This window comes from Acanthochromis polyacanthus, chromosome 22, assembly GCF_021347895.1.
Source record: "Acanthochromis polyacanthus isolate Apoly-LR-REF ecotype Palm Island chromosome 22, KAUST_Apoly_ChrSc, whole genome shotgun sequence".
NCBI lineage: Eukaryota > Metazoa > Chordata > Actinopteri > Pomacentridae > Acanthochromis > Acanthochromis polyacanthus.
The window spans coordinates 1,251,942-1,279,218 of record NC_067134.1 but is presented as its reverse complement, the minus strand read 5'-3'; the positions used below and the strand labels follow the sequence as shown (position 1 = coordinate 1,279,218).

General features: G+C 39.4%; 1 protein-coding gene, 2 long non-coding RNA genes and 1 other non-coding gene across 4 annotated transcripts; all 4 read left to right on the top strand.

Moving 5' to 3' along the window:
* Window positions 1-9,158: 9,158 nt before the first annotated feature.
* LOC127532081 (uncharacterized) lies at window positions 9,159-11,576 on the top strand. Its single transcript, XR_007939334.1, has 2 exons — window positions 9,159-10,748; window positions 11,190-11,576. It is a non-coding gene; the product is annotated as an uncharacterized LOC127532081 (long non-coding RNA).
* trnas-aga (transfer RNA serine (anticodon AGA)) lies at window positions 10,927-11,008 on the top strand. Its single transcript has one exon. It is a non-coding gene; the product is annotated as a tRNA-Ser (tRNA).
* A 2,743-nt stretch (window positions 11,577-14,319) lies between the features above and the next one.
* Window positions 14,320-24,074, top strand: LOC127532065 (uncharacterized). Its single transcript, XR_007939313.1, has 3 exons — window positions 14,320-14,790; window positions 16,024-16,125; window positions 23,951-24,074. It is a non-coding gene; the product is annotated as an uncharacterized LOC127532065 (long non-coding RNA).
* Window positions 24,075-24,359: 285 nt separating this feature from the next.
* Window positions 24,360-27,058, top strand: LOC127532026 (zinc finger protein 239-like). The gene is made up of 2 exons (XM_051943039.1): window positions 24,360-25,150; window positions 25,434-27,058. The coding sequence occupies exons 1-2, from the start codon at window positions 24,437-24,439 to the stop codon at window positions 25,677-25,679; spliced, it is 960 nt and encodes a 319-aa protein (XP_051798999.1). The 5' UTR covers window positions 24,360-24,436; the 3' UTR covers window positions 25,680-27,058.
* Window positions 27,059-27,277: the final 219 nt, after the last annotated feature.

Below are 27,277 nucleotides of genomic sequence, written 5' to 3'. Positions count from 1 at the left end.
TTTTCAATATCCATGGGGGGACTACAGAGATCGGAACAGCAGGACTAACATCCATCTGTGCAATACCAAAGTCTCGAGCTTTTCGTCTACTTATCCACCCAAAACTGTTCAGCTGAGCTCGCTCCCCTTCTTGACAACTACATAACAGTTTTAAACCTGGATGATTACTTTTATGACCCCGAAGACCTGCCCAATATGACAACAGTAGCTGCAGTCTTCTATATTTTAGAGGCATCTCTCCTAACTCTACCTGAAGGGCAGACACTGGAGTTGACTTCATTGCTCCACAACAAATCCTCAGCGCCTGGCTCTGCACTACATCTAATTTCATTAAATTACTTTGTGCTGCCGAATTATATACTACACATCCAAAATCAATAACAGATCTGATTAATGCTGTGTACACTATTTTTAAGCATACTCGACTTGCTCCCCAGTCCCGCCCTCTAAGGCATCTCATCACATTCACTACCTTCTTACATCTCTCCTCAGTTTTCCGAATATGCAACCTCCAAGTCAGCCTGCTATCAAACCATAGTCCTAAATATTTAAACTCATTCACTCTTTCCAAGTTTTGCCCATATAATGTCAACTTAATATCATTGCTTACTCTCTTTCTAGTTAGAAACATGACCTTAGTTTTATCTACAGAAAATCTAAAACCCCACTTTAATGCCCAGCTTTCTACCTTATTGATACCTTGTTGTACTTTTTTAACTATATACTTGATGTTCCTACCTCTTTTCCACATTACACCATCATCAGCAAATAGTGACACTCCAACCGAGGACTCCACGTTACAAAAAATTTCATTAATCATAATAGAAAAAATTACTGGACTAACAATGCTACCCTGTGGTGTTCCATTTTCAACGACATACTCCGAACTAACATCCCCCCCAACCGTGTGTCTTTCCACGTGGTGACTGAAATTATTTCCTGGTCTGTGATATTTACATTACCTGCGTGTCTCTGAATGTTTGTAGGATCCTGTAATGTCCACCAGATGGCACCGTTGGTCCACAAACACCAGTTGAAGAACACTTCTGACGTTCATATGGAGTGAATCCATAATCAATAGATCACCTCTGCAAACATCAGTCTGAGACTGAACCCCTCTTGTTGGAACATGTCTGTGCTGCATCAAATACTAATGATCTAATACAAATTTTCACTTCTGTCCAAACTCATCACATTTAACAGCTTCTTACGTTTTCCTTTAACCACCTGAACATGCTTCTATCAGGAAGCTTCCAAAACATTCAAGTGTTTGCTCCAAATCTTCACTTTATTTAGTCTAAAATTAGACTGTGTTGTATTTGTTTGGGTCACTGAAAATCTCAAACCACTCCTTCACTTGTTCAGTTCCCTCTCACCTGTTAAATGTTAATATTTGTCTCTCTTCCAAACTGACAATAAATATTTTACTTGATCAAAATGTAAACAAAGATTATCAGCCACACAGTTCTTAGGTTTCTTTATATCAAATTAAATTCAGATATATGAAACTGAAATATACATAAATCTGAATGAATATGTGAATAAACTCAACCTATATTCAGAGCTGATATTTGTATGAAGTTTATTTCTGTTTAAAATTGTTCATCTTGTTAGTTCTTTTGGTCAGTTCACGTCTATTTCATCATTTTGTGACTCAGTGGCCATTTCTGTTTCAGTTTTTGTCTCTTCTTTTCTTCTGTTTTGCTCATTTTATCTCTCATTTTAGCAATTTTGCATCACTTTAAGGTTGGTTTTGTTCAATTTTGGTTATTTTCGATCTCATTTGGATCATTTTGTGCATTTCAGAATGTTGTTAGGGGAAAAAAGTTGTATAAATCAGACAGTAAATGATATATGAACAACGCTCTCTATCAGCCTGAGTATTGAATAGAATCAATTTGGACAGCTTTGTGAATGTAAGTGAAGATTTCTGGATCATTTTGGTCATTTTGAGACCAAAAGTGGCCAAAATGTGACAAAAATTAGGCAAAAATGACAAAAATGAAATCCAAAAATGACCAAAACCAGGCACAAAAATTAGCAACAAAATGACGAAAATGAGACACAAAATGTACAAAATGAAAAAAACAATCTTAAACTGGTGCAAAATAACTAAAATGAGAGATAAAATGAGCAAAACAGAGCAAAAAAAGATGAAAAATGAGACAGAAATGGCTGATGAGTCACAGAATGGACAAACTGACATGAAATGACTAATATGAGCAACATGAAGAATTTTAAACAAAAACAACCTTACAGACACATGAAATGAATCATAAAATGACCAAAATGGTACAAAAAACAACATAAAGAGATGTAACATTACCTGAATTAGACACATAAATGACCAAAACTTGATGCAAAATAAACAAAATTACCACAAAAAAAACATGAAAAGATGCAACATGTTTAAAAATGGACCAAAAGATGTAAACTGATCAAAATTAAACACATTCTGACACAAAATGACCAAAATTAGCCTCAAAATGACCAAACTGATCCAGAAATCTTCTCTTACATTCACCAAGCTGTCCACATTTATTCTGTTCAATACTCAGGCTTCTGCAGAGAGGTTTGTTCATAGATCATTTACAGTCTGATTTACACCATTTTTATCTTAAAAACGTACTGAAATGCACAAAATGACCAAAATTTCTATTAAGAACAACCCTACAGACATAAACTGACCAAAGACAGAGACACAACCATCAAAATGAGCCACAAACTGAACAATTTGAAACAAAAACAACTTTAAAGACAATCAGAATAAGCAAAATAAACCACACAATGACCAAGATGGTACAAAAACAACAAAAAGAGACAAAAAAAATGACCTGAATTAGATAAAAACATGACCAAAATTAGCCTCAAAATGACCAGATTGATCCAGAAATCTTTACTAACATTCATCACGGTCCAGATTTATTCTATTCAACATTCTGAAGGTTTTACACAGAGGTTTGTTCATAGATCATTTACAGTCTGATTTATACAACTTTTTTTCTAAAGACATGCTGTGTTCTGCCCTCACTATGCGTAAGCCACTTTTGCAGAGCTAGTCCTTTGTAATCGTAATAATATTACAGGGAATAACTGTCTGAATGGCAGCCTAGTAAGTTATTTCATTTAGGTGAAATCTCGCGGGGGAGAAGCACACGGGGCAACAGCTTAAGATGAAAAATAAAAACATTGTTCAAACAGGTCAGACCTCGGCATTATTTCATGGAGGTACTTCATGTTGATCATGTTTCACATTGTAAAGTAGCCTAAATATTAAGTGGCTGTTTGGCTGTGCAGTTGTTCTATCCACACATAGCCTAAATGTCTGCATCCATATCATGTTCTGTTAAATAATTAAGCCTATTTAAACTAACATAGACTTCTGCTCAGCCAACAGAAAGAAAGCAGATGCCTGTAAAACGGTGGTATATATATATATAACGTGTCTTTTTTGTCTTTTGGCCCCTTCACACCACAACAGACATTGTAATTGTAAGTAGGCAACACTCCAAAGATTTATCCAAATGGTAGTTTAAGTGAACTGAAACATGTCACTGATCTAGGATGAAGAGGATGAAACTGTGTCTGCTGCCTTTACAGAGGGGGATCCAGAAAGGCATACAGAGGTATGTTACTGATAGTTCTCTTCTCATTCAGATTTTAGGTGGAATATAGAGTGTGACATTTAGCCTACACTGAAGTATTGCACATTCTCATCTTTTTTTAACAGAGCATGGCTGGACAGCAGCAGGATGGTTCCTCAACTTCCACTGCACAGACTGACACAGTGAGATGGATGTTCAGGAAACACCAAAGCTTCATTCTGTGGAATTCATGTGCAACTGTATAATTGAATGTCCTCTATGTATTCCCAGTTATCAGTAAAACAGATTTACAAACTGCATTTGCTGAGAAAAATCCAAAAAACAGATTAGGAGGGCAGATCTGGAAATTGAAATACTAGAGCACAAGTTAGAGGTGGTGATGGTCACAGGTGAATTATGTTAACTACTGGAACATGAACTGAACTATCTTTTATTTGTAGGAAATAAAGAAGACCAAATGAAATGTGTATCATGTCTTTATTTGCTGTGGTGGTGATGATGGTGACTTAAACTCTAAAGTGATTATTGCATACGGTGTCTCTGACTGCTCTGCTGTCCTGGATAGCTGCAGGTGGATGGGCTCATCATCTGGGTCTTCAGTTTGTAGGGCAGGGTGTTGCTCTCCTCTAATGGTGGTAATATTATGAAGAACAACACATGCCACAGTAATATCACAGGCCCTCTCAGGGGTCACCCTGAGGAGACGTAGGCTCTGGAAACGGGCTTTCAGCAGGCCTATGGTCATCTCCACCCGGGCTCTGGTCCTGCAGTGAGTCCGGTTGAAGTTCTGTTGGAGGCCTGGTTCAGGGTCAGGGTATGAGGTCATCAGCCTGGGTTGGCATGGTAACACCTGTCACCCAGCAGAAGGCCATCAAACTCTCCTGTAATGTATAGTGGATACATCAGAGCATATTAAAGGAGAGAGACAAGAGAATTCTGTTGTGAAAATCTTTAGGCTGCTGACCATGCTGCAGTCTGTTGCTCAGGTTAGACTCTCCATAAATCCTGGAGTCATGAACAGACCCAGACCACTTGGCCTCCACATTAGAAATGATGTATGCAGCATCACATATGATCTGGACAGTGCAGAGAATGACAGATGTTGAACTATGATGCAGTCTTTAACATTTAGAAACAGCAGTCAGTCTACCTGTAGCCTACCTGCACATTTATGCTGTGAATGGACTTCCTATTCAAGATGTGAGGGAGCTGTGATGGGGATGTGTGTGCATCTATGCAGCCAATCACACTGGGAAATCCTAAAAGAAATTAAAATGACTAATCCCAGTCTGAGGCTGCAGCACAATGTCATTAACAGAATATGATTTAAAATGAATTTAACAGATCTCTACATCATTCACCTGCAATCCTGCGGAATACTCTTGATGTTCTGACAGGTTTATATTCACAATGATGAGTAAAAGTCGTTTCAGAGCCAGGAAAACTTTTCTGACTGTCCTGCATACAGTTGTCTTACTGTAGTGTTCTGCATCTCCGACATCATATAAAAACTTTCATTTGAAAAGAACCGCAGCGCAACACACAATATCTGCTGGATGTGAGAGCATGACTACGTCTGGTAATGTAAATGTAAGGACGGATTAGGTTGTTTATGTAGATTATGGACTTGAAACGATTACGAAACGGGACTGCTCAAACCGATAATTGTCCGGAAATGCAAGAACATTTATGCTCGGTCTGATAACAATCTACCGACGAATATTTAATTATCTGTGCAGTAATGCTGCTCCTTTATCCACTGGATCGCTAATAAAAGCTGTTCTACGCCAAAACTCGCTCGCTTACTGACTGAATGAATGAGGAAATGAAACAGCGTGTGTGGCTGAAAGAGGGCGGAGACAGAGAGAAACTCGAGGTTTTCTCAGATAAACCTGCTGCCGACCAGGTTCAAGTCATAGAGTCTGTTACTGCGGTAACTGACCGAGAGTTTAAGTTACCCCTCTTTGTGAAACAGGCTACAGTTACCCCGCATTCCCTGGTTAGAGTTACCTCGCTTCGTGAAATGGAAAACTCTGAGTTTCCCTCATTTCAGGGTTAAGAAACTCAGAGTTTTCCCTAAACCTGCTTCGTGAAACAGGCCCCTGATCATTCTCACACGTCAGCATGTTGCTTTGTGCGTTCTCGCTCGGCATTCTCAGAGTTTACAGAGCAGGACAGTCAGTTTTTGTATAGTTGGACATTTGTTTTCATCAGCCTGCTATTACAGAGGGACTGTTCTTAGGCATTTCAGAATTTAGCTGGAGTAGTGAATCTATTTACAAATGCAATGCAGATGAGCAGCTCTTTTTTACTTTTTGGACATTTAGAAAGACAAATACTTGTTGCAAGCACCGAGTAGGATTCACGATTTACACGCTGATTCTGAAACTTCCACCATCATGGAACGTTTTCAGACGAGGACCCACACCTTGGCCAAACATGCAGAGTGCTTCCCAAAAACAGGGCTGAGCTGGAGATCAGATTGCTGTGCTTGTTGCAGAGACAGTGGAAGGGGAGGGAGGGAAGCATCGCTGGGATCATCAGGTTATAACACTAAATGTTTCTATGAAGCTCTGTGACTGCTGCAGACAGTCAGAGACGGGGCTCTGCTCCTTGTTTTTATAGGCTGCCTGGAATGTGTTGAGGACTGTGGACATCTGCTTTATAGCATCTGTGCATCCACCCCCAGCTATGAATCTGCTGCTGGTCTGATAATGTATCATACTGTTACTGATATCTGTAAATACAGACTGTGTGAATGACAGCTTTGCAGTTCTTTGCACCATTTAATTAATGGGCTGCATTTGGCATTAAATAATTTACATCTAAACCTGCAACACAGGAAGCAGCCTGGGAGAAATGCTTGCTTTTGAATGCATGTTTTGTTTTTTTGCTGTTGTTGTTTCAGTTGCACTACCCACAGATTATAGGCTGCTGTTTCAGTCTGGCTCTCCTGGAGCTTTTTGATGTGAAAATTCCTCAGAGTCATTCTCAGGTCGTTTCAGATTCATTCCACCCATGCAGTCACACTGACTCGTGGATTACCATTTTCTTTGTTAGGCTAATTGCATTATTGTGGCTTTTTAAAAATCCAGTAGGTGGTGTGTGAGCCGGTGAATGAATGTACCATCACTTATGGATGAGATTTATTTCTTCACATGTAAATGAAATGCTTCGTTTTCACCGTCTGCTGTGAAGTTTCCACAGTCTGGATGGGACACTTTAAATCATTTCACGGTGAGAATTGATTAGGTGTGGATTTTTATTAGCATTTGTAATAAATGTAATCTCAGTATTATCCTGCAGTGGCCTCGGGTTATTTCCTGATATCGCAACGTCATGCCAGAAATTCATTAATTGGTGACTGACGTGCCATTTCTCAAAAGCTGAGTGACAAAGATAATGCTGCAAAATCCCTTCTTGCTGATGTCATCTTTGAAATAGACCAGGCCCATGTAACCTAACACCTTGGTGGGAATGCACTCAGTCAAGCCGATTGTTTCTGCTCACATACAGTTTCTTGTGTGAGATAAGTACGGCCTGGCTGCAGAGAGAACAACAAGGCCTTAAAAGCGTGGATGAGACATCGACTGTCAACGCCTCCGTTTGTCAGATTCTTAACCAGATTCGTGCTCAAGCAGCGCCAAAGTTGACGAGAATGAACATTGTAAACAGCAGTGTGTACGTGTGGTGGCTTTCCAGTAAGATATGGTTTCTGATATCACATCATCCCAGATTAATATTCAGACTATTAGTCAGGATGTGATGAGCTGAGCTGGTGCCTGCTGTGATTCATGTAGCAGCTTCTGAATAGGCAGCATAAATGTTATGGCACAGAGGATGTGAGTCAGGACAGAGAGAATCCAGTTCACTGGGCCATTACTGCAGCTGAAAGGAAGAGGAGGAAGTTGGTTTGAAGATTTGTCACCATAAGATCTCTCTGTTTTAGAAAGGGGGTGGGTTCCTCTCAGGAACGTGAAAAGACCTGGGTGTTGGGAAGGTTTTTTCCCCTATAAATAAGACTAACTAGTCACAAGATTCAGTGTTTGAGGGACAGCTAGTTCTATAGTATGGACGCACAGAAGGCACAATGTTAATGTTCTGTTTGGATCACTTCATGTATTGCATTAAGGTGATAGTTTTAAAAGTTCAGTTAAAAAAACCTTTAAAATCTGTATGTTTTTTTTAAAGTAAAATAACAGCAAATATCTGTAATTTTTAGTTTGAAATAAAAGTGCATTTTTACATTCACACATTATATAATAATAAATTATTATTTGTATAAAATATCATTTTTTGTGTGTTTCTCTTTACAATCAACATGTAAATTAAAACTTTTTTCTAGGATTTTACTGGAAATTATTGGTAGTTTAACAAAAAAAGTGAAGTTATGTAAAACAGTTTTAGAATATGTAGAATGTTTTTATTTTACAATTTAAAAATTGTGTAAGATAATAAAATCTTACATTTTTAGGATTTGGATATCTTTATAATGTTGTTTTGTAGTTTTTGTGTGTTTTGTTGATTTCAATCATTTAATTCAGTAGGTACTATTTTACAGCCAAATGTTATAAAAGGACAAATCACAATTTAAAAAAAACAGACTTTTGATGTGGACATTTTGCACAGCCTGTTTTTCACAGTTAATATGTGAATTTTAAAAATAAATCTGGGATTTTTCCTCGTTATTATTTGTAATTCTGTAAAATGATGAACTATTGCAGTTTTTTAAAAAGTTTTTTAAAAATGTATTTTTTCAGTATATGGAATATTGGCTAATATGAAAACCAAAAATAGTGCAAAAACTTCCAGTCTTCACCACAGTTATTATTGAAAACCAGCATTATGAACTAAAGTGGTTGTTCAGTGGCTAAATCTGCATCATGCATGTGCTGAGCCACAGGTTTGTGCAGAGCAACAGGTCAATCAGAAAGCGACCCTCTTCTCTTTGTTGTCCCTCATCCTCCCAACATGCTCTGGTTGGTTCCTTATTTCACTTCAAATCTTTTGACTGCATCTAAAGTTCTGCTTAAAGCTCATTTGGGGCAGTTGTCCTACTCAGGCACTCATCAGCGGTGCTGGGAGGTGATACATCCATCTGCGCCTGTGACGGCCGCTAATCCTCGACAACTGTGCCCCTCTGGCACCGTATCCGTTGCACTGCTGGTTGTGTGATACAATAGGCTCCCATCCTTTGTCCTTGAAATTGTTTGAATTAGCACAACGGCGGGGGCTGGGGTTGCAAACATCAGAGTTACTCAAAAGGATTGACAAAATCACATGAGCATGATAGCTTGGAGGTGGTAGACGTGTTTGACAGATAATCAGTAGTAAAATCGATACAAGTGACAGATATAGAATCAGTGCAGCCCTTTGAATGAGTCTAACTTTGGACCTCTGCTAGTGTGCTGTGCAGCACAGTGGGCAATGTTTGATCAGTGGTTTATGTCAGAACTGATCCCCTGTAGAAGATGGACTTGTAGTGTGTTTTTAAGGGATCACTTCTATTCAAATCTGGCCTAAGTTGCCTTATGCCTTTATACCTTATTTACCTTTATGAAACATGTTTGCACTTTTATTCAAATCAAATTAAATCAAGCTTTATTGTCATTTAGCTGTAAATACAGCAGAAGTGCACACAAGATGAGCAAATGTTTCTTCAGGATCCAGTTTGAAACAATTAAACTTTATAGTAGAGAAAAAAAACTTCACTTCATTTTAGTTCATGTTTTTCTACTTCATTTATCTTTAACATGCTAATTTTTCCCAGACAGAGCTATACAATGCGGTACTACACTATAAACATTTACAAAATGAACATTTAGTGAAAGCTTTGTGTTGGTGCACAATGTTGTATTATATTACACCACTAACACATCATTCTGGGACATTAATGTTCATGCTTTTAATCTTGTTACTGCTTTAGAACTGCTAACTGCCTGATTTACTCTAAAGAAGCTTGTGTCTACATTTATTCACTTAATTTAAAGTCATTTTTTCTATTCCATTTATCCAGTGAATCCTTTTTAATAAGTCCTTAAAATGTGTTGTACTGTTTACCATTGATTTCTTTCTTTTATTTCAACTTTTTAAAAAAAAATAGATTTATAAACCTATTGTATTTTGACTGATGCACAACAACACAACAAGCCCTCAAAACAAATTTTTCACTTCCAGCACTCATTGCAAAACTCTTGAACCTGTTGTGCTTGCTGATCCATGATCCACTGAACAAATGCTGAGTAGGTGTGTGTGGCTGCATGTATGAGTGTGTGAGCTTAGATAAGCCACATGCAATCACTCGTCCCACCACCAAACTTGCAACATGTCCTAGTTGGACCTCCCAGCAGCCGCTGACATTATTTACGTTCTGTGACAAAGTGTTTAGTTGTGTCTGTTAAACCATCACAAACACTAAGCACACAACACTTCATGACCAGCACACATGCGATGGCCAGGAACTGAACCCAGGTCAACTGCTTGGAAGGCAGCTATGCTCACCACTATACCACCATTACCATGAAATGGACTGTTTTTGTGTGCTCTCAGGAGTTCAAACGGATAAGAGAAGTAGGTGCAGAGAAAAGGGAGGAAATGAGCATCAGCCAGAAGCCCTGATCTCTGTCACGACACACAACATCTTAGTATTTTCTACAGCAAAACAACCTGATGAAAATGAAACTAAATCTTGAATCATTCTCGAAACAACTTCCACATAATGGGAAAGTGATATTGATGAGCCTATTGATTCCACATTCCCATGGTCTGCAGTCTTTTTTTATAACTTTCTTTTCAGACTTTGGCTAGAGTCATTTTCTTGTTTATAGCCTGTATTATATTTTGAACTGCTGGTATTGATTTCAGATTGTCCTTTGGTGCACTGGAATGATACAGGGCAAACTAACTTTATTTTGTTCTGTTGTTGTGTTATAACTTAGTATTGTGTTTGATGATCTCTGTCAGATGAGAAGATGAGGTGGAGGACAGTGGAGGAAGTTCCATGGTGTAATGGTCATCACTCTGGGCTCTGGATCCTGGTGTCCCTGGACTTAATGGAGATGATAGGGGATGAAAAGTTGTGTGCATTTTTCTGACCACCAAGCCTGTCCTCCAGTACCCACCAACTTTAACCTCCACCAACAGGTGAGCAGAGACTCTGCTGACCTCAGGAGAACTGCACGGCGCAACAGGGAGAGACGGAGCTCCAATATTTAAGTGATTAGATAAATGCGTAAAGCAAGGGTGGGAACACGACAGATGTTTGTATGTGAAGCCAAATTTTGCGCTTTCATCACACAGAACAGAAAGCAGTAGCAAAGGAGTTGTCATGGCCGAGTGGTTAAGGCGATGGACTAGAAATCCATTGGGGTCTCCCCGCGCAGGTTCAAATCCTGCTGACAACGTTCGACTCTTTTCTGCAGTGGCGATCTATGAAATAAGAAGAGATGATGTTTAACTGATGATCTCATAATAAGCGTGTGAGAAAGTCCTGATTTGAATATCATGTCATTTCTGCACAGGCACTCCCCTTTGATATAGAGGATGTGAGTGATGCTTTCAGTTGTCATATGTTTCCTTCTACAGTGCATGTATGAGGCCCCAGCTTCAGACTCTGACATCTCCATCAGTGTACTTCTTCAAGAATTTAAACCCACCAGGACTATCCACATTACATTTAACTCTGTAAATAAACATTTTTCAGCCTGTTCAATGTTATAAATGTTCTGTTTGGCCGTTAAAGGAGGTTTTCCTCACATTTTGGTGTATTTTAACCCTTCCATGGTCTAAATTCTTTGAACAGATCTTGTGCTGTAATCAATGTCTAACTGAGTTTTTATTTTCATTGCAGTGGTTGATTTTTCCAGAGCAAGATCAATGATTTTTTAATACGTCTTTCTCCAGTTTTATTTGCTCTACCTGTGGGTTTCAACTATTATAACTTTTTTCATTTAATAAATGACTAATAACACACTTTGATCTTCATGTTTGTTTGCTTATTTGTTGAAAAGTGGAATTTAATTTTCCATGTTGAATAATCACAGCTTTTTTAAAATTTGGATAATGTTTATCCTCTTCCATGGCAAAAATGAATTGTTAAAATTAAAACAGAAAAAAGATCTTTTGTAAAGCAGTAAAACTAATGTTTTTATTTTTGTTCTGATCTTTTTCTCGCCATTTTCAATTATATTCAATTAAAATATGCCCTGAAAGCAAATAAAGAACTACAAAGACTGGAACAAAAAAATACATTTTTTTTGTCGTGAAGACTCAGAAACAAAACTTCAAAATAATATTTTGTGTTTTAATTTATATCTGTTCTTATTATTACAGTCAGTGACCGAGTAAAACATGAACAAAATAAAGTTATAACTTGAACTTCTTTCAAACTGATTTTTCTCTTAACAATAAAAATAAAGTGTGAGGTCAAAGTGTGACGGTTAGATCAACATAAACTACTAATATCCTGTTGAAGCGCGATAGAAGCGTCAGAGCAGCAGATTGTAAAGTCTGGTCCAGATAAGGAGCTCTACAGTGAGGCTGACCGTCCATCATAGCTGTCTAACCTGGACCTCACATCTCTGAAACCGTTGGAGCTCATTTTTAATCAGCTTCATCTGAATAAACTGACCACAGATTGGATGTTTTTACAACCACTTTCTCATCTCAAATCATCTGAAAACTACATTTAGTGTCACAATAACAGCAGTATTCCCAAAATACTTGTGTTTCCTCTGAAAGTTTCCTCCTCGGTCTTTGCTGCTGGTCTAAATGCATTCCGGGTTATTTGGTTCCAAATCCTCACTCGTCTGGTCTGATGATCCTCCATAATGTGGGCGGAGCCAGAACACATCCAGGTATTTCATTGGTTCTTGATCAGATGCTGCTTTGAACTGGATCAGTACTTGGTCTCTGACTGATGACGTTTTATAAGAACACCAGAACTTAAAGGGGAACTTCGTTTTTTTTTTCAACCTGAGGTCTGTTTTCATTTGTCATTTCATACATGTGAGTGATGGAGAAATGAATTTTCGACACAGCTCCAGTATTTAGCCAGGCAAGCAGCTTCCCAGCTCAGCTAGCGAAAAGTGTGGGGCGTTTTCACGAGAAAATGTGCGATTTCACGAGAAATCGCACGATAGCTCGCGTGATTTCGGAACGAGATTTGCTTTCTAGCATCCAGAGCTTTGAATACAGACCACAACAAATAGCAATCGCCAAGTAATGTGGAGGTTTTCGTTCACTTCTCATCTGTTTTATGTTGTAAATACCAGCGGTATTTTCTCTTAAACTTTTTTGGAATTAAATATAATCTAGATGGAAGATTTTCTGTGGAATTTAAGTGTTTTCTCAGTAGCATGACTGTTAGGAACCATTTTAGCTCCTGTTAGCACCTTTATTTATCCCATTGTGTGGTTTCCAGACTTTATGCTAAGCTAACTGGCTGCTGGCTGTAGATATGTGCTGTCAGTCTCATCTGTGAAACATTAGCATTACATTTTTTTAAAGATTGCTTAAGCACGGTTTTGAAAACAGGGCTCAGAATTTCAGATCACTACACACAATTAACACAACCAAACACACAATATGCACAACACCTCAGGTCCTGTGCAAAATGAAACATACCATTCAAACAAAACCTTCTTATGTTACTACATGAAACACACACATTTCATGAGGATTAATTCTGTCTGAACCAGATACACACTGCTGTGTTTAACTTCAAACACTTTTAGCAGTTCTACCTCTCAGTGGTTAGATTACTGTCAGTGAAGTACACAGAGAAAGTACAAATACACAACATGGTAAATTCACCAAATACAACACAAGATCAGTGAAAAAGTCTCCTGTGATGATTAATGGCTGCTGGTTAGAGCTTTCATGTTTTCCTGAAGCAGAAGTTTAATTCAGTGTCACTCAAAGCCTGCTGAACTAGTCACATCATGATGTCTCCTGGCTTCGTTTAATGCAAATGATAATTCAGTTCTTTTTTAAGGCCACCAATTATCCAAAATTTGCATCCCCAGCACATGAACACGGCAGCTCTTGTAGGTCAGTTGGTGTGCAGGTTAACAGCTTGGATCCAATTTTAGCAGACTTGAGCAGAAAAGGGGGGTGCGCACAGGTGGGCTAGTCTGGTCCAAAAAGTCCCGGGCCGAATTTGACACCCAACCTGGCCCTGTGACTCATCCTTTTTTGCATTAAATAAATGAAAGTAACGAAGTAACTTGGACTCAAATTACATTTTAAATGAAGTAATTTTGAACTTTTACTCAAGTACATTTTTAGATGGGTACTTTTACTTTTACTCTGAGTAGAATTTAAACAAAGTAAAGATACTTTTACTCAATTACATTTTTTCAGTACTTTTTCCACCTCTGAACATAACTGCACAAGGGTTTTCTAATCATCAATGAGCCTTTCAACACCATTAGCTAACACTTGTAGCATTAGAACACAGGAGTGATGGTTGCTGGAAATGTTCCTCTGTACCCCTATGGAGATATTCCATTAAAAATCAGCCGTTTTCAGCTACAATAGTCATTTACCACATTAACAAGGTCGAGACTGGATTTATCATTTATTTAATGCTATCTTCATTGAAAAAACTGATTTCAAGAAAAAGAAAAAACATTTCTAAATGACCACAAACTTTTGAACAGTAGTGCATATTTAGATAATGTCATATTTTTAATTAGACATGTAAGATGAAATGATATTTATGATGGCTCGTGTCCTTGTTCCTCTTTTAGCACACATCACACAGTATTACAATAATTAAGAACGTTCAATCATCAAATACAATCATTTTCATAACAAGCTGCTGTGGAGGCAAAACCTTTTTGTTCTTTGCAATAAATCTTTTGTTCTTTTATTCAGAAGTCTGAAGGTACAGGTGACACAGAGTGCAAAGCAGTCTATGTGTCAAGTCAAACTGGAAGGAGCTGAAAACTCAAAGGAGAAGCATTTACGCACAGGTCCTACACTCAGCTGGGGCGGAAACAATCTGCGGCTGCAGGTTTGCCACCGGCGGCAAAAAAAAGGGGACACACGCAGCACTGAGGAGGAACTGAGAATGAATGACCGCGTTCAAACAAAGTGTGCATGAGTTTCTGTTGGGAAAGCATCAAGATCTGCAGCAAACTGTGCAGGATTGCCTTCATCTCCAAAATCCGGGTTGCAGCCGGTAAGAGCAGAATTCTGGAGACTCTTAAAGACTGTTTAAGCTGCCGATGTGTGCCACTGCAGTATGTGTTAGCATTAGCATTAGCCACGGAGAACAGCCACGAGCGGCTTGCTGTAAACTTTATCTGTTTACCAATAATTGCCCTGTGTTTTGTAATTGTTCAGTTGAAAATAAGATTGCAGGCTAATTGGTGCTAATTAGAGGGTTCCAGCTAAGACCAGTGAATTCATCCTGTTTGTAATGGTGGGTTTTTACAATGCCCTTTATTTATTTATTGGATCAGGAAAGGATTGCACTTTAAAAGCACTTTATGCACTTTAAATAATTTTAAAACCATGAAGTAAAAAGTATAAAATGGTTAAAAAATTTTGATAAAAATGCTCAGAGTAATTTGTTAAACTGTGATTTAAAATTAACTCTTTAGAATGCAGATAAATTCATGTGTGGTATAGTATTGGGTTGAATATTGCTCATGCCATGATTTGTCGCTTCAGTTTATGTGGTGTTGAGGTTGACAAACATAAATTGAGTGGAGTAGCATTTGCCAATGTGGTGAAAATGTCCTTGAGGAATGGTTGTTACTATTTGCTGAATGCAGTAATGTGAACATTGTCCTTTTGTGTTCTGTTTAAAGGTTTAATCTATCAACTAAACGTATGGACTTATGGAAGTTGCCACCTCTGTATCTCATGAATTTGAGACCACTGCAAAATAAAAGAGGGAAAAGAAAGAAAGCAACTGTCTGATTGATGAGTGGAGTCCTGCTCAAACCCTGGGTAGATGAAACATCCTTTTTCAAGTGGGGAAACTGCAGAAACTGTGAGAAAAATCATCAATGAGAATCACCTGTCATTGAAAGTGGGAGGACACTTGACACTATGGGAGAGTGCAAAGAACAGAGAGTGAGAGCTGCCTTTAAACAGAACACTGAGCAGTAAAATACATTCACTAACTTACAGCATGAACAGTTTTCTACCAGCATTCCTGTCTTGAATCACCTGCAGTAGCATCTTTATGTTCTCTTTATTCTCTTTTTCCGTGTCTGTTTTCTGTCTATGTTCCTTATTTTTAACAGTTTAAGTTCCTTTGTATCAGTTTTAAGTGAAACTGAAAAGAGCTAAAAGTGAACTATTGAGTTGAAATGTGTCCTCTGTGTTGGCTGATGAACATATGGGACACTCTGACACTTGTGTACAGAGTGGTATCCTAATGAAGATGTGTTTGATGTGACAGGTGATTGGCAGGAGGAGGAGAGTCTGACGGAGGAGCAGAGGAATGTTGGCAGCCATTTAGTCTGAGCTCAACAACGGAGGAAACAGGGATTCTTCACAAAAGGTGAGAAACATACCACTGTAACATTATGATCATTCATTTGTTCTTTAAAATGTGTAAAGTTGCTCCAGTTGGTTCGATGGGCCGACCAAAGCCAGGTGACGTTGGCTGGAGAGATGAAGCTCTGCAGAAGCAGCTGTACTGAGGATATAATGGTGGACTGCTCGGAAGCTGCTTGTTCTTTGTTTGAGGCTGAACGAGCTGCTGATCATACTTTATGAAAATGTCTTACATGATGATGAAGATAAGTAACGGAAGAAAAGTCTTGTTTTTCAAGCAAGTTGTTCAGGAAGGTAAAGAGCAGCATTTTCTTTGGTAGAGAATAATACTTTTGAGCATTGTGAGTTTACCAGCCTTTTCCTTGTCAAGAAATTCAGACAGTTGAACCCAGAAGTTTACTTACACTGTATAAACGACACATCACCCTTTTTTAATTTACACTATCTGACATTAAATCTGGCAATGCTTCTCCTGTTTTATGTCAGTTAAGATGACCAAAATTATCTTTAAATGCCAGAATAACGAAAGACAATTTTTTTAATAGAATTTTTATTACTTTCTTCACAATCTTGGACTTGACTATGGACTTCGGCCATACTATGTTCCAAGGGTCACATCATAACAATACTTGTATACATTCCACCCAAGGTAACTGACTTGGTTCCATGTGATGTTTTGCATGATACTGTTGCTAGGATACAGACTCAACATCCTGAGACACTTGTAATAATATCAGGAGATTTCAATCATGTCAGCCTCTCCTCTCATCTGACTGAATTTACACAGTTTAACTGCCCTACCAGAGAGAATAAAACCCTAGACCTGCTGTATGCCAGTGTCAAAGAAGCTTACAGAGCTACTGCCTTACCACCACTGGGCAGGTCAGATCATAACTTGGTTCATCTGCAGACCTGTTACAAACCTTGTGTGCTGAGACAGTCTGCAACTAAAGTCCAAATCAGAGGACGGACTCCTCAAACTAGTGAAGCTCTAAGGGACTGCTTTGAATCAACAGACTGGAATGTGCTTCTGGAAACAGATGAGGACAGTATGAACATTGACAGACAGGTTGATTGTTTTACTGAATACATCAGCTTCTGTAGAAACACAGTCCTACCTGCAAAGACTGCCTGCTCTATGGATGACATCCTGTATTGTATCGGTACCAAAAATCAAATGTCCGGCTGAACTAAATGACTACAGACCTATTGCTCTGACCTCACACATCATGAAAACTCTGGCGCAGCTGGTTTTACGTCTACTGAGGCTTGAGGTCAAAGACAAACTTGATTCCTTGCAGTTGGCTTACAAAAAACACATTGGAGTGGATGATGCCATCCTCTTCATGCTTCACCATGCCCTGTCTCATCTGGAGGAACCTGGAGTTTATGTGAGAATCATGTTCTTTGATTTTTCAACTCCATCCAACCCACCATCCTCAAGCACAAGCTCACAGAGATGGGAGTGGATCCTTTCTGTGTTTCATGGATCACAGATTACCTGACAGGAAGGCCAGTTTGTCAGGCTGGGGAACTGTGTTTCTGGGACATTAATGAGCAGTACTGGGGCTCCACAAGGAACAGTCCTGGCTCCATTCCTGTTCACACTGTATACATCTGACTTCAAATACAGCATTGAGTCCTGCCACATTCAGAAATACGCTGACACTGCTGTCGTGGCATGTATCAGAAATGGACATGAAGCTGAATACAGAGATCTGATAAGTGCCTTCAGTGACTGGAGTCACAAAAACTGCCTGCTACTCAACGCCTCAAAGACAAAGGAAATGATCATAAATTTCCGCAGATCCAAAACCCCTCTTCATCTATTGAACACTTGTGGTGTTGACATGGAGGTGGTGACATCATATAAATATTTAGGTGTCCACCTTGACAATAAATTAGACTGGTCTAAAAATGCAGACTTGATCTACAAAAAGGGCCAGAGCCGACTTTTTTACCTGAGAGCACTTCGATCAATAGACATCTTCAGTAAGATGCTGCAGATGTTTTATCAGTCTGTGGTAGCAAGTGTCCTGTTTTATGTTGCAGTCTGCTGGGGAGGCAGCATAAAGAACAAGGATGCAAGGCATCTGAACAAACTGATTAAAAAAGCTGCTCTGTAGTTGGAATCGGATTGAACACATTGGAGGATGAGGTGGAGAGACGGACACTTAGAAAGATGGAGGCCATTCTGACAAACATGGATCATCCACTTCACATTTGCCTCAGTGAACAACAAAACATTGGTGGACGGCTCCTATCCCTGTACTGCAGGACTGAAAGATTCAGGAAATGTTTCTTGCCATCAGCAATCGGACTGTTTAATTCAAATGCAAAAAGATAAGACCAAACAATTGAATTTCCCTTCGGGGATCAATGTAGCAGTCCCTCCAGGAATTTGCGATGTTGTGATCACGCGAAATCAACCAATCTCTGCAAATTTTGCGTGGCCTTGCAATTTTGTCCAATCACCGCAACTTTCCCGCAATTTTGGCCCGCCTCCCGTGAGTTCCACCAATCATAGCAGCCCCCAGCGCAAACCTAATGCACATACGTCACCAAATTCACTTCCTTGTTTATGGTTTGAAGATGCAGACATGTGCGGTACTAATGTCTCTCATTTACCAACAAAAATGACTGCTGAAGACATTGATAAACAACTAATTCACTGATGTTTTTCACCAAAGCGAAGCTAAACTGTTTTACAACCGTGCAATATTGTGGTGGAATTCAAAAAAAGAAGAAAAAAAAATCAGCGATTAATACACTTTAAAAAAACATGAAACATATTAGAACGGCTGAAATGAGCGGAAAACAGACCACATTAATCACCATGATGGAAACCGTTGCATCCAGATCCATTAGAGCACTGAAAGAATGAGGTAAATTAGTTTAATTATTCCACCAAAGAACTCGGCAGTGTTATGTGACGATCAGCGTGTGTGAATCCTTCCTCTGTTACCAACATCACTCAAAAACAGACTCAGGGATTTGAATGAAATTTTCAGGGTCGGTCAGAAATGACACAAGGACCAAATGATTAGACTTCAGCAGTGATGCGGCTTAAAGTTTGGATCCACGTATTTGTTAAGGATTCATAGCGGCACTGCGTCTGATAGCGGCACGGTAACCATGGCAACAGGTGAATGCTACCTCAGCCGCCTGCTGACTATCACATGATTGTGATCCTACAACAAATCTACCACTGTGGACGTATCGGAAATGACACAAGGAACAACTGATTAAATTGTGGGGGTGTTTCTGAGTCCCATCAATTCCAGTTACCAGCTACATATTTAGATCACGCGATTCGGTATGTACACATGCAGAACACACCCCTGTCTTGGTGGAGGACTGCGCGCTCTCTGTGCTGTTCTTGTTAGTTGATGTGACCAGCTGTGAGCGTGTGCTTGTGAACACGTGTGTGCCAGGATGTGAAATTAACTTTTTAAGCCACTGACAGATATGTCCAAATATGATTCATTCAATAGTAAATTAGCATTTTGTGCCGCAAATCTACCAACCACATCATGTTAAACCAGTATCTGGCTGCTGCTAATTTCCCACTGTAGTGTGCCAGCTTTTGTGGAAATGGGTTGGAACGTTATATAATTAATTTCGGAATAAATATTGTCAATTACAGCGTTGAAACATGTTCTACAATCTGGAAAAAATGCAGCTTTTTAGTAGTTGTCACTGTCTCCCGCAATTTCATCACAACAAATAAGCTTAAAACATTGCAACTTTTATCGCAATTTTTTTTAGAAAATCTGCCGCGAATTCAGGCATTTTCGGCCGCAACAATCATGAAAAACGCCCGCGAAATCTTGGAGGGACTGAATAAAGTCATTCTATTCTATAATCAGAAGTTTGCATACACTAAGATTGCTATGCCTTCAAGATGATGATGTCCTGACTTTGAAAGCTTTTGATAGATTAAGATGTATTTTCAGGCACACCTCAAACACACTGCTTCCTTGTGTGATGACATTAGAAAACCTAAAGAAATCAGCCAAGACATCAGGAAGACATTTGTGGGCCTCCACAGGTGTGGTTCATCCTTGAGTGCAATTTCCAGATTGCTGTGGTTTGAGGTTTATCTGTCCAAATAATTACATGCACAGATCAACACCATGAGAATGTCAAGCCATCCTACTACTCAAGATGGAGATTGGTTAAGGTTAGAATTGTTTTGGAGGGAAATGTGCTCATCAACCCCAGAACAAAAGCAAACGACCTTGTGAAGATGCTGGCTGAGGATGGCCTGAGTACACCATCCCAACTGTGAAGCATGGGGGTGGCAGCACCATGTTGTGAGAGTGTTTTTGCTGCAGGAGGGACTGGTGCACTTCACAAAATAGATGGCATCAAGAAGATAGAACATTATGTGGAAATATGGAAGCAACATCAGCCAGCAAATGAAAGCTTGGGCACAAGTGGGTCTTCCAAATGACAAGGACAGTGCTGGTGCAAATCTGACACTGTCCTGGAGAAACTGTGCACTACTGACTTAGAACTGCTTTCTGCTTCATTGTGCCCTTCATATCTGCCTCAGAAGTTTCCCCAAATATTTGTGAAACTTGTCTATATCCGTCCAAAGGCCAGTGAAATAAATACCTGTGGGCACAAAGGTGCTTCTGCTCTGGGTTCCTCTGACCACAACTGCATCCTCCTTATCCCTGTCTACCACTGTACTGAAGCAAGGCAAAGTGCAGAACATCAGAGTGAAAGTTTGTCACACTCTGCAGGGATGTCTGGAGGTTACTGACTGGGACGTGTTTAAGGAGTCCTCAGCTGATATTGATGAACCGACTGATGTTGTGAGCAGCTGGGTCACAGACTGTGAAACCAGTGTTACTCCTGAAAAAATGTTAAACTATATCCGAACACTAAGCCATGGCTTTCTAAGAAGCTTAAAGACCTACTGTACAGAAAGAAAACAGTCTTCAGAGAAGGAAATACACTAAATCTGTATAACTGACAGAAGGAAATAAAGTAGGAGATCAGGACCCACAAAAGACAATACAAAGACAACCTTGAGTCTCAGCTCAAAATGAACAACCTCAGTTCAGTCTGGGACGGCATGAATCTGATCACTGGAACCAATTAATGTGTCAATGAGAGAGTTCAGCTCAGTGGTTATAATATTGATTTAGAGCTGGCTCAAAGTCTGAACAGTTTTTATGTCAGGTTTGACTCCCATGATTTCAGGGCTCAGCACGCTGAGACTAAAAACTGTCTCATGTCAGCGTCTCCACAGAATCCCTTTCTTTTATCCGGGTTGGAAATAAATCTATGTATGTATGTAATCTGGTGTCTCAAACAGTGCAGACCAAAGAAAAGTCCTCTACATGATTACATCGGTGGCTGTTTATTGAAAACTTTTACGACGTCTGACCAAATGACCAAGATTGCTGCCGATGTCCCTGTCTATCTTATGTTTTGTTTGATTTTTCTTTAAATGGCTTTTATTTTGCTTTTAATTGTTTTACTGTGTTTTTTTACATTTTAAAAACATTTCCTTTAATCGTTGTTATTCCTTTAACTGTTTTCAGGGATGACAATTGTCTGCGGATCCGCGGATTTCCGCCAATTTAATGTCAAATTTGAACATTTTTGTGAATCCTCTAAATCCGTTGAGAAAATTTTAGGGGGGTTAGGTACTTTATTGTCGCTGATGTTAACGTTGTTAACATCTCGCGGGAGTGAGGCGTGAGTTTCGTTAAACGAAACTCGCGCCTCACTACGAAACTCACGCCTCACTCCTGCGAGATTTTCACTGAAGCTATCGTTCGATTGTAAACGGCCCAGCAGTTGGACAGCTTCAAGCTTGGACCAATCATATTGCTCGTAGCATTCTTTGTTACAAATTCATGGTGGCGTGTTCGACTCGGATGTTTGGAGATTTGGTATCGTGTTCAGCGGAATGATGAGATTTTTAACGAAGGATCAGGAGTCATCAGTCACAGAAATTGACAAAAGTGTCAAAAATAAGTTCCGATGGGAATGGCTGGAGAGAAAAGTCACTGTGAAGGTGAAAATTGGCTCAAAGATCGACGAGGTAACGGAAACACTTGGACAATTTCTGAAGAAACCAGACGTGGCCGGAAAAGCTTTTTGTGTGTATTGTAACGATTTGATTAACTACGGATCGCGTGGATGCGTCGCACTGTCAGACAGTTACACCAGCAGCATCAACAGCTACTTCAAGTGCCAAGGCAAACGATACATTGAAAGAGAAGGAAATGACTGCAAGAAAAGCCCACCAGCAGGAGTTGAAAAGGAAGGCTGTCCAGAGACTTACAGAGCTTGCTGCAAAGAGAAGAAAATTGGCAAAATAGGCAACACGGTCTCACGGGGATTCGTGAAACTGTTACGTAAATTTTTTGTTTCTTTTTCGTGCGCACCAACACGATTTCGTCATGTTTTTCGTGCCGCTCACCACGAAATGTTTTTCGTGTTGCTCACAACGAAACCCGCTGTGGTAATCACAGCTGAAAGTGGTTTATACCAGCGGATTCATGACGATCTAAGCTGTCCATCGGCGTATACTGCTTGTGTGATCGCGTTTGCGGCCGCCGGCCGCCGGACATTCTTGAAATTCCTATGCAAATTGGGAAAAAAAAAAAAAAAAAAAAAAAAAAAAAAAGGTAAGTGTACCACCGGGTTATGGTTATGGTTAGGGTTATGGTTAGGGACGATGTCATGCAAAATATAGCGTTGGATTCGCCATGGTTTTACATTAAAAATATAATACACACATTCGTTTGAAATACGTTCTGGGTGGCACGAAAAGTCCGCCGTTTAAAATACATTGGTGCGCATTTCGTGGTGAGCGGCACGAAAAACATGACGAAATCGTGTTGGTGCGCACGAAACCGAAACTAAAACTTACGTGACAGTTTCACGAATCCTCGTGAGATCGGGCTGAAATAGGAGTGCTGCAGTGAACTGACTTGTATATATTGTACATAGTAGAATAGAACTCTTATAGATTTGTGAAATATTTTGGACTGAAGATAGTGAGAAAAGATTGAAGAACGTGTAAGTTAACTTTTCATTAAATTTGCTGACTGAAACAAGTCTAGTGTTATGTTTTGGACCATTTTTATCAGTCTAAATGACTTCTATTTCACTATAAATCTCTCAGCTTCAGCCCCCCTGCCCCGCCCGTCAATAATTTTCAGCTGAAATCCGAATTTCCTGTTGACATCCCTGTGTTTTACTGTTTTGTTGCTTTTGTTGTTTGATGGTGAATGCTTGTGTAACTGCTGCACAACAAATTGCCCGGGTCGTTCGCGTCAAATCCAGAATTCAGTGGCAGAATTACAGATCTTTTCTGGACTGGTATCAACATCTGATCCCCTCGGAGAAACTAGAAAGTGTTGGTGGTCTGAATTGACCCTGCTGCCATTAAGACCTAAATCTGGACATTGATGTTGTATGCTTTTCATATTGTACATTTCTCCAGTAATGTTACTTAACGGAAAGTCTGGGGATCAAGAGATCCTGGTGGTACAATCCCATCAGTCCCAGCTCTGCTTTGCTTTTCACGGTGATCGACAGATTTTACTACCCAATATTCTAAAACTACCGTGAAGAAAGCTGAACACTATCGGCCTGTGAAAATAGTTTTGTTGACATTGTGAGTGTGCTGTTGACACATTTCTAGGTTTCTAATGACAAAGCTGCTAGCATGTCTGCAGATTCTTGATCTTATTTCAGCCTCATGTCCAATTACATGGAATTGAGACTTTTAGGTTCAATTTTTTTCATGATTGCTCTTCTATCACTGCCTCTGTTTTTATCTTTGTCTTTTGTTACAGAAATGTAAACACAGCAATGGAGTGAGATGTCGGACCTCTGAGGAGGATAAGGATGGTTCAGCAACAACAGCAAAAAGAGATAAATCACTGAGTTGTGAGCAATGTGGCAAGACTTTTATCACAGCAACAAAGCTAAGAATTCACAAACGTATTCACACTGTGGACAAACCATTCAGTTGTGATCAGTGTGGAAAGGCTTTTACTAAGAAGAGTAACTTAAAAAGACATCAACTCATTCACAGTGGAGTTAAACCATTCAGCTGTAATCAGTGTGGAAAGGCTTTTACTCAGAAGAGTATTCTAACAAGTCATCAACTCGTTCACAGTGGAGTGAAATTGTTTGGCTGTGATCAGTGTGGAAAGACTTTCACTCACAAGAGTCACTTAAAAAGACATCAACTAATGCACAGTGGAGTTAAACCATTCAGCTGTAATCAGTGTGGAAAGGCTTTTACTCACAAGAGTACGTTAAGATGTCATCAACTCATGCACAGTGGAGTTAAACCATTCAGCTGTGATCGGTGTGGAAAGGCTTTTACTTACAAGAGTCACTTAAAAAGCCATCAACACATTCACAGTGGAGTGAAATTGTTCAGCTGTAATCAGTGTGGAAAGGCTTTTACTCGGAAGAGTCATTTAAAAAGCCATCAACTCATTCACAGTGGAGTTAAACCATTCAACTGTGATCAGTGTGGAAAGGCTTTTTCTCATAAGATTATGTTAAAAAGCCATCAACTCATTCACAGTGGAGTTAAACCATTCAACTGTGATCAGTGTGTGAAAACCTTTACTCAACATGAACAGTTGTTGATCCATCAATGCCCCCATTCTGGTAGAAAGCGGTACCACTGTGACTCCTGTGAAAAAACTTTCAAGCACCAACAGAGCTTAAAATGTCACCAACGCATCCACACTGGACATGATGTGTACGTATGTGATCACTGTGGTGAACCATTTGTATTGTACTCACAGTTAAAAGCTCATGAAGTGACCCACACTGGGGTTAAACCATACATTTGTGACCAGTGTGGGAAACGCTACAGCTCCACTGCATACCTCAAAGTTCACCAACGTGTCCACACTGGGGAGACACCATACAGATGTGACGAGTGTAAGAAGACTTTTACAACTTTGGGTTCCCTGAAACAACACCAGCAGATCCACACCAGAAAGAAAGCATTCAATCAGTGTCACAGTGAGGTATGTAAAGACTGGTCTCAGTCACAGTGTACACACAATTGTGTATTGGATAATTTTGGATATTGCTGCAAAATTGTTTCAAAACTGTTTTGAACAACTGTGGTCAGTTGAATTCTGTTAACACATTATCAGCTATCGTTCAGTCTAACCTGTATTCATTTTGACACAGAAATCTGGTCCAGGTTAATCAGGGGATGTAGGTTAGATTAGGAATTCTGATGTAATCAGACAACTGAATGTTAAATTCCAACAGTGACGTTCTCTGTGTTTGTTTTCCAAGCAGAACGGAACATATGGACAAAACTCTCAGACTTGTCAGCACTCTTCCAATGGTGAACAGTGCTGCTTTGACCAGTCTGGACCAACGTCCAACCAACAAGGAACCCTACAACGACACCAGCATATGCACACTGGACACAGACTGAACCCCTGCCAAGAAGATTTGTCCATGCAGGGTTCAGTAAAAGTTCATGAAGTCCTCCCCAAACTTAAAGTCCTTGAGATCCGGCTTCACAGAATTCAGGTCTAATTTCTTGTTTAGTGTCTTCGTTGCTTCGTTGCAAAATCCATTAAGAGGAAAGCTGTCGTTAACAGACGTGACTGGTAAATTATAAACCATTCAAAGTGGTTACTCAGTTAAATGAATTATCAGTGGTAGAGGGATAGAGTCAGGATGGATGGAGGCAGTGAGCAGCAGGGCGAATTTCACCCTGTTCCTCAGATCCCTCTGTGCTGCAGGAACCCGTTAGATGCAGAGCTGGTTCAGTGATTCTCTGATGATTAATCATAATTAATTTAGGAGATTACTGACCGTAGGTATCTATCTATCCATCTATAATCTATCATCTATCTGTAGGAATCTCTAATATTGAACAAGTAGATCAACTAATCTCAGATTACGTGTGAGTTGAAATATAAAAACATGAAGTGTTCTGTGAAAAATCCAGTCTTTGAAAGCTGACATGTAGTTAAGAATCATTTCTTTGTAAATTAGCTGCATCCAGTCATTACCATGACACTGGTATCATGGAACCATGACCACATATATGTGTCTGGAGATAGTGGCATTTTTATAATGGCACATTTTCATGCTTTGACAGATACTGTGAGGGGAAAAAGTTTTCAGACACCCTGAAAATTTTTACGCATTCTTAAATATCATGAAATATTTGTTGTAAAGTCTTTTTTGTGTGTTTCTAAGGGTGTGGCTGCATCAGACAGACACAAATACAAATGATTTTTTTGTTTGTTGTTTACAAGAAAAACTAACAAAACTAAATTCTAGCAAATTTCTCGTTTTATGGAACCAGTCAATTTTCAGTTTTTAATGTCTTTTTTAGGATGTGTTTAGTTTTATGATTGTACTAAAATAAATGACTCTTGAAGACCTCAAAGTGATTCTTAATGCAGTATTTCACAAATGTATGGGATGTCCAAAACTTTTTTCCACTGCTGTATTTAACAGCAATCTGATCTGCTGATGTTAGCAAGACAAACAAGTGAAGGTTTCAGGCTTTTATCTAGAATTCTTCTTGATATATTCATCATCAAACAGCCTCAAATTTCAATGTGAGAAAATGAAAACGAGTGAAACTGGGTCTACAGTCCACTGAAAAACCTCTAAGAAAGTGTCTGACATACTGAGCTAATATTTCATAGATACCATTAGAAATATCCATAGTTTATGATTTAAAAAAAGTTTTTTTGGGAGGTGGTCAATGATTTGAAATGGAGTTCCACTGTTGAAAAACCTCAGTCTCTGATTCCGGCATCAGTGCTCCATTGTTGCAGTTGTGACGTTGTCTTTCAGATGGTCCTAACACAGGCCACAACTGCTCTGGAAACAACACTCATGTTCTTGTTTGGAACAGTTTCTCAGTAGAAATTACGCAGCAATGTCCAAGTTGTCCGCGGCACTACAACAACATCGAGTCCTCTCGCTACTGTAGCTACTTTTAACTGTTCTTTTAAGCGATTTTAACATGTTTGGCATCAAAAGCTTTCTCTCTCTCAGAATTGTTTCGAGCACGGAAAGGTTAGATCTGAATGCTGCGGACCAGCTCATGGCTATGTAAACACACAGCTTGCATCGGTCACTGTCAGCGCACTACAGCGATTCTTCCAAAG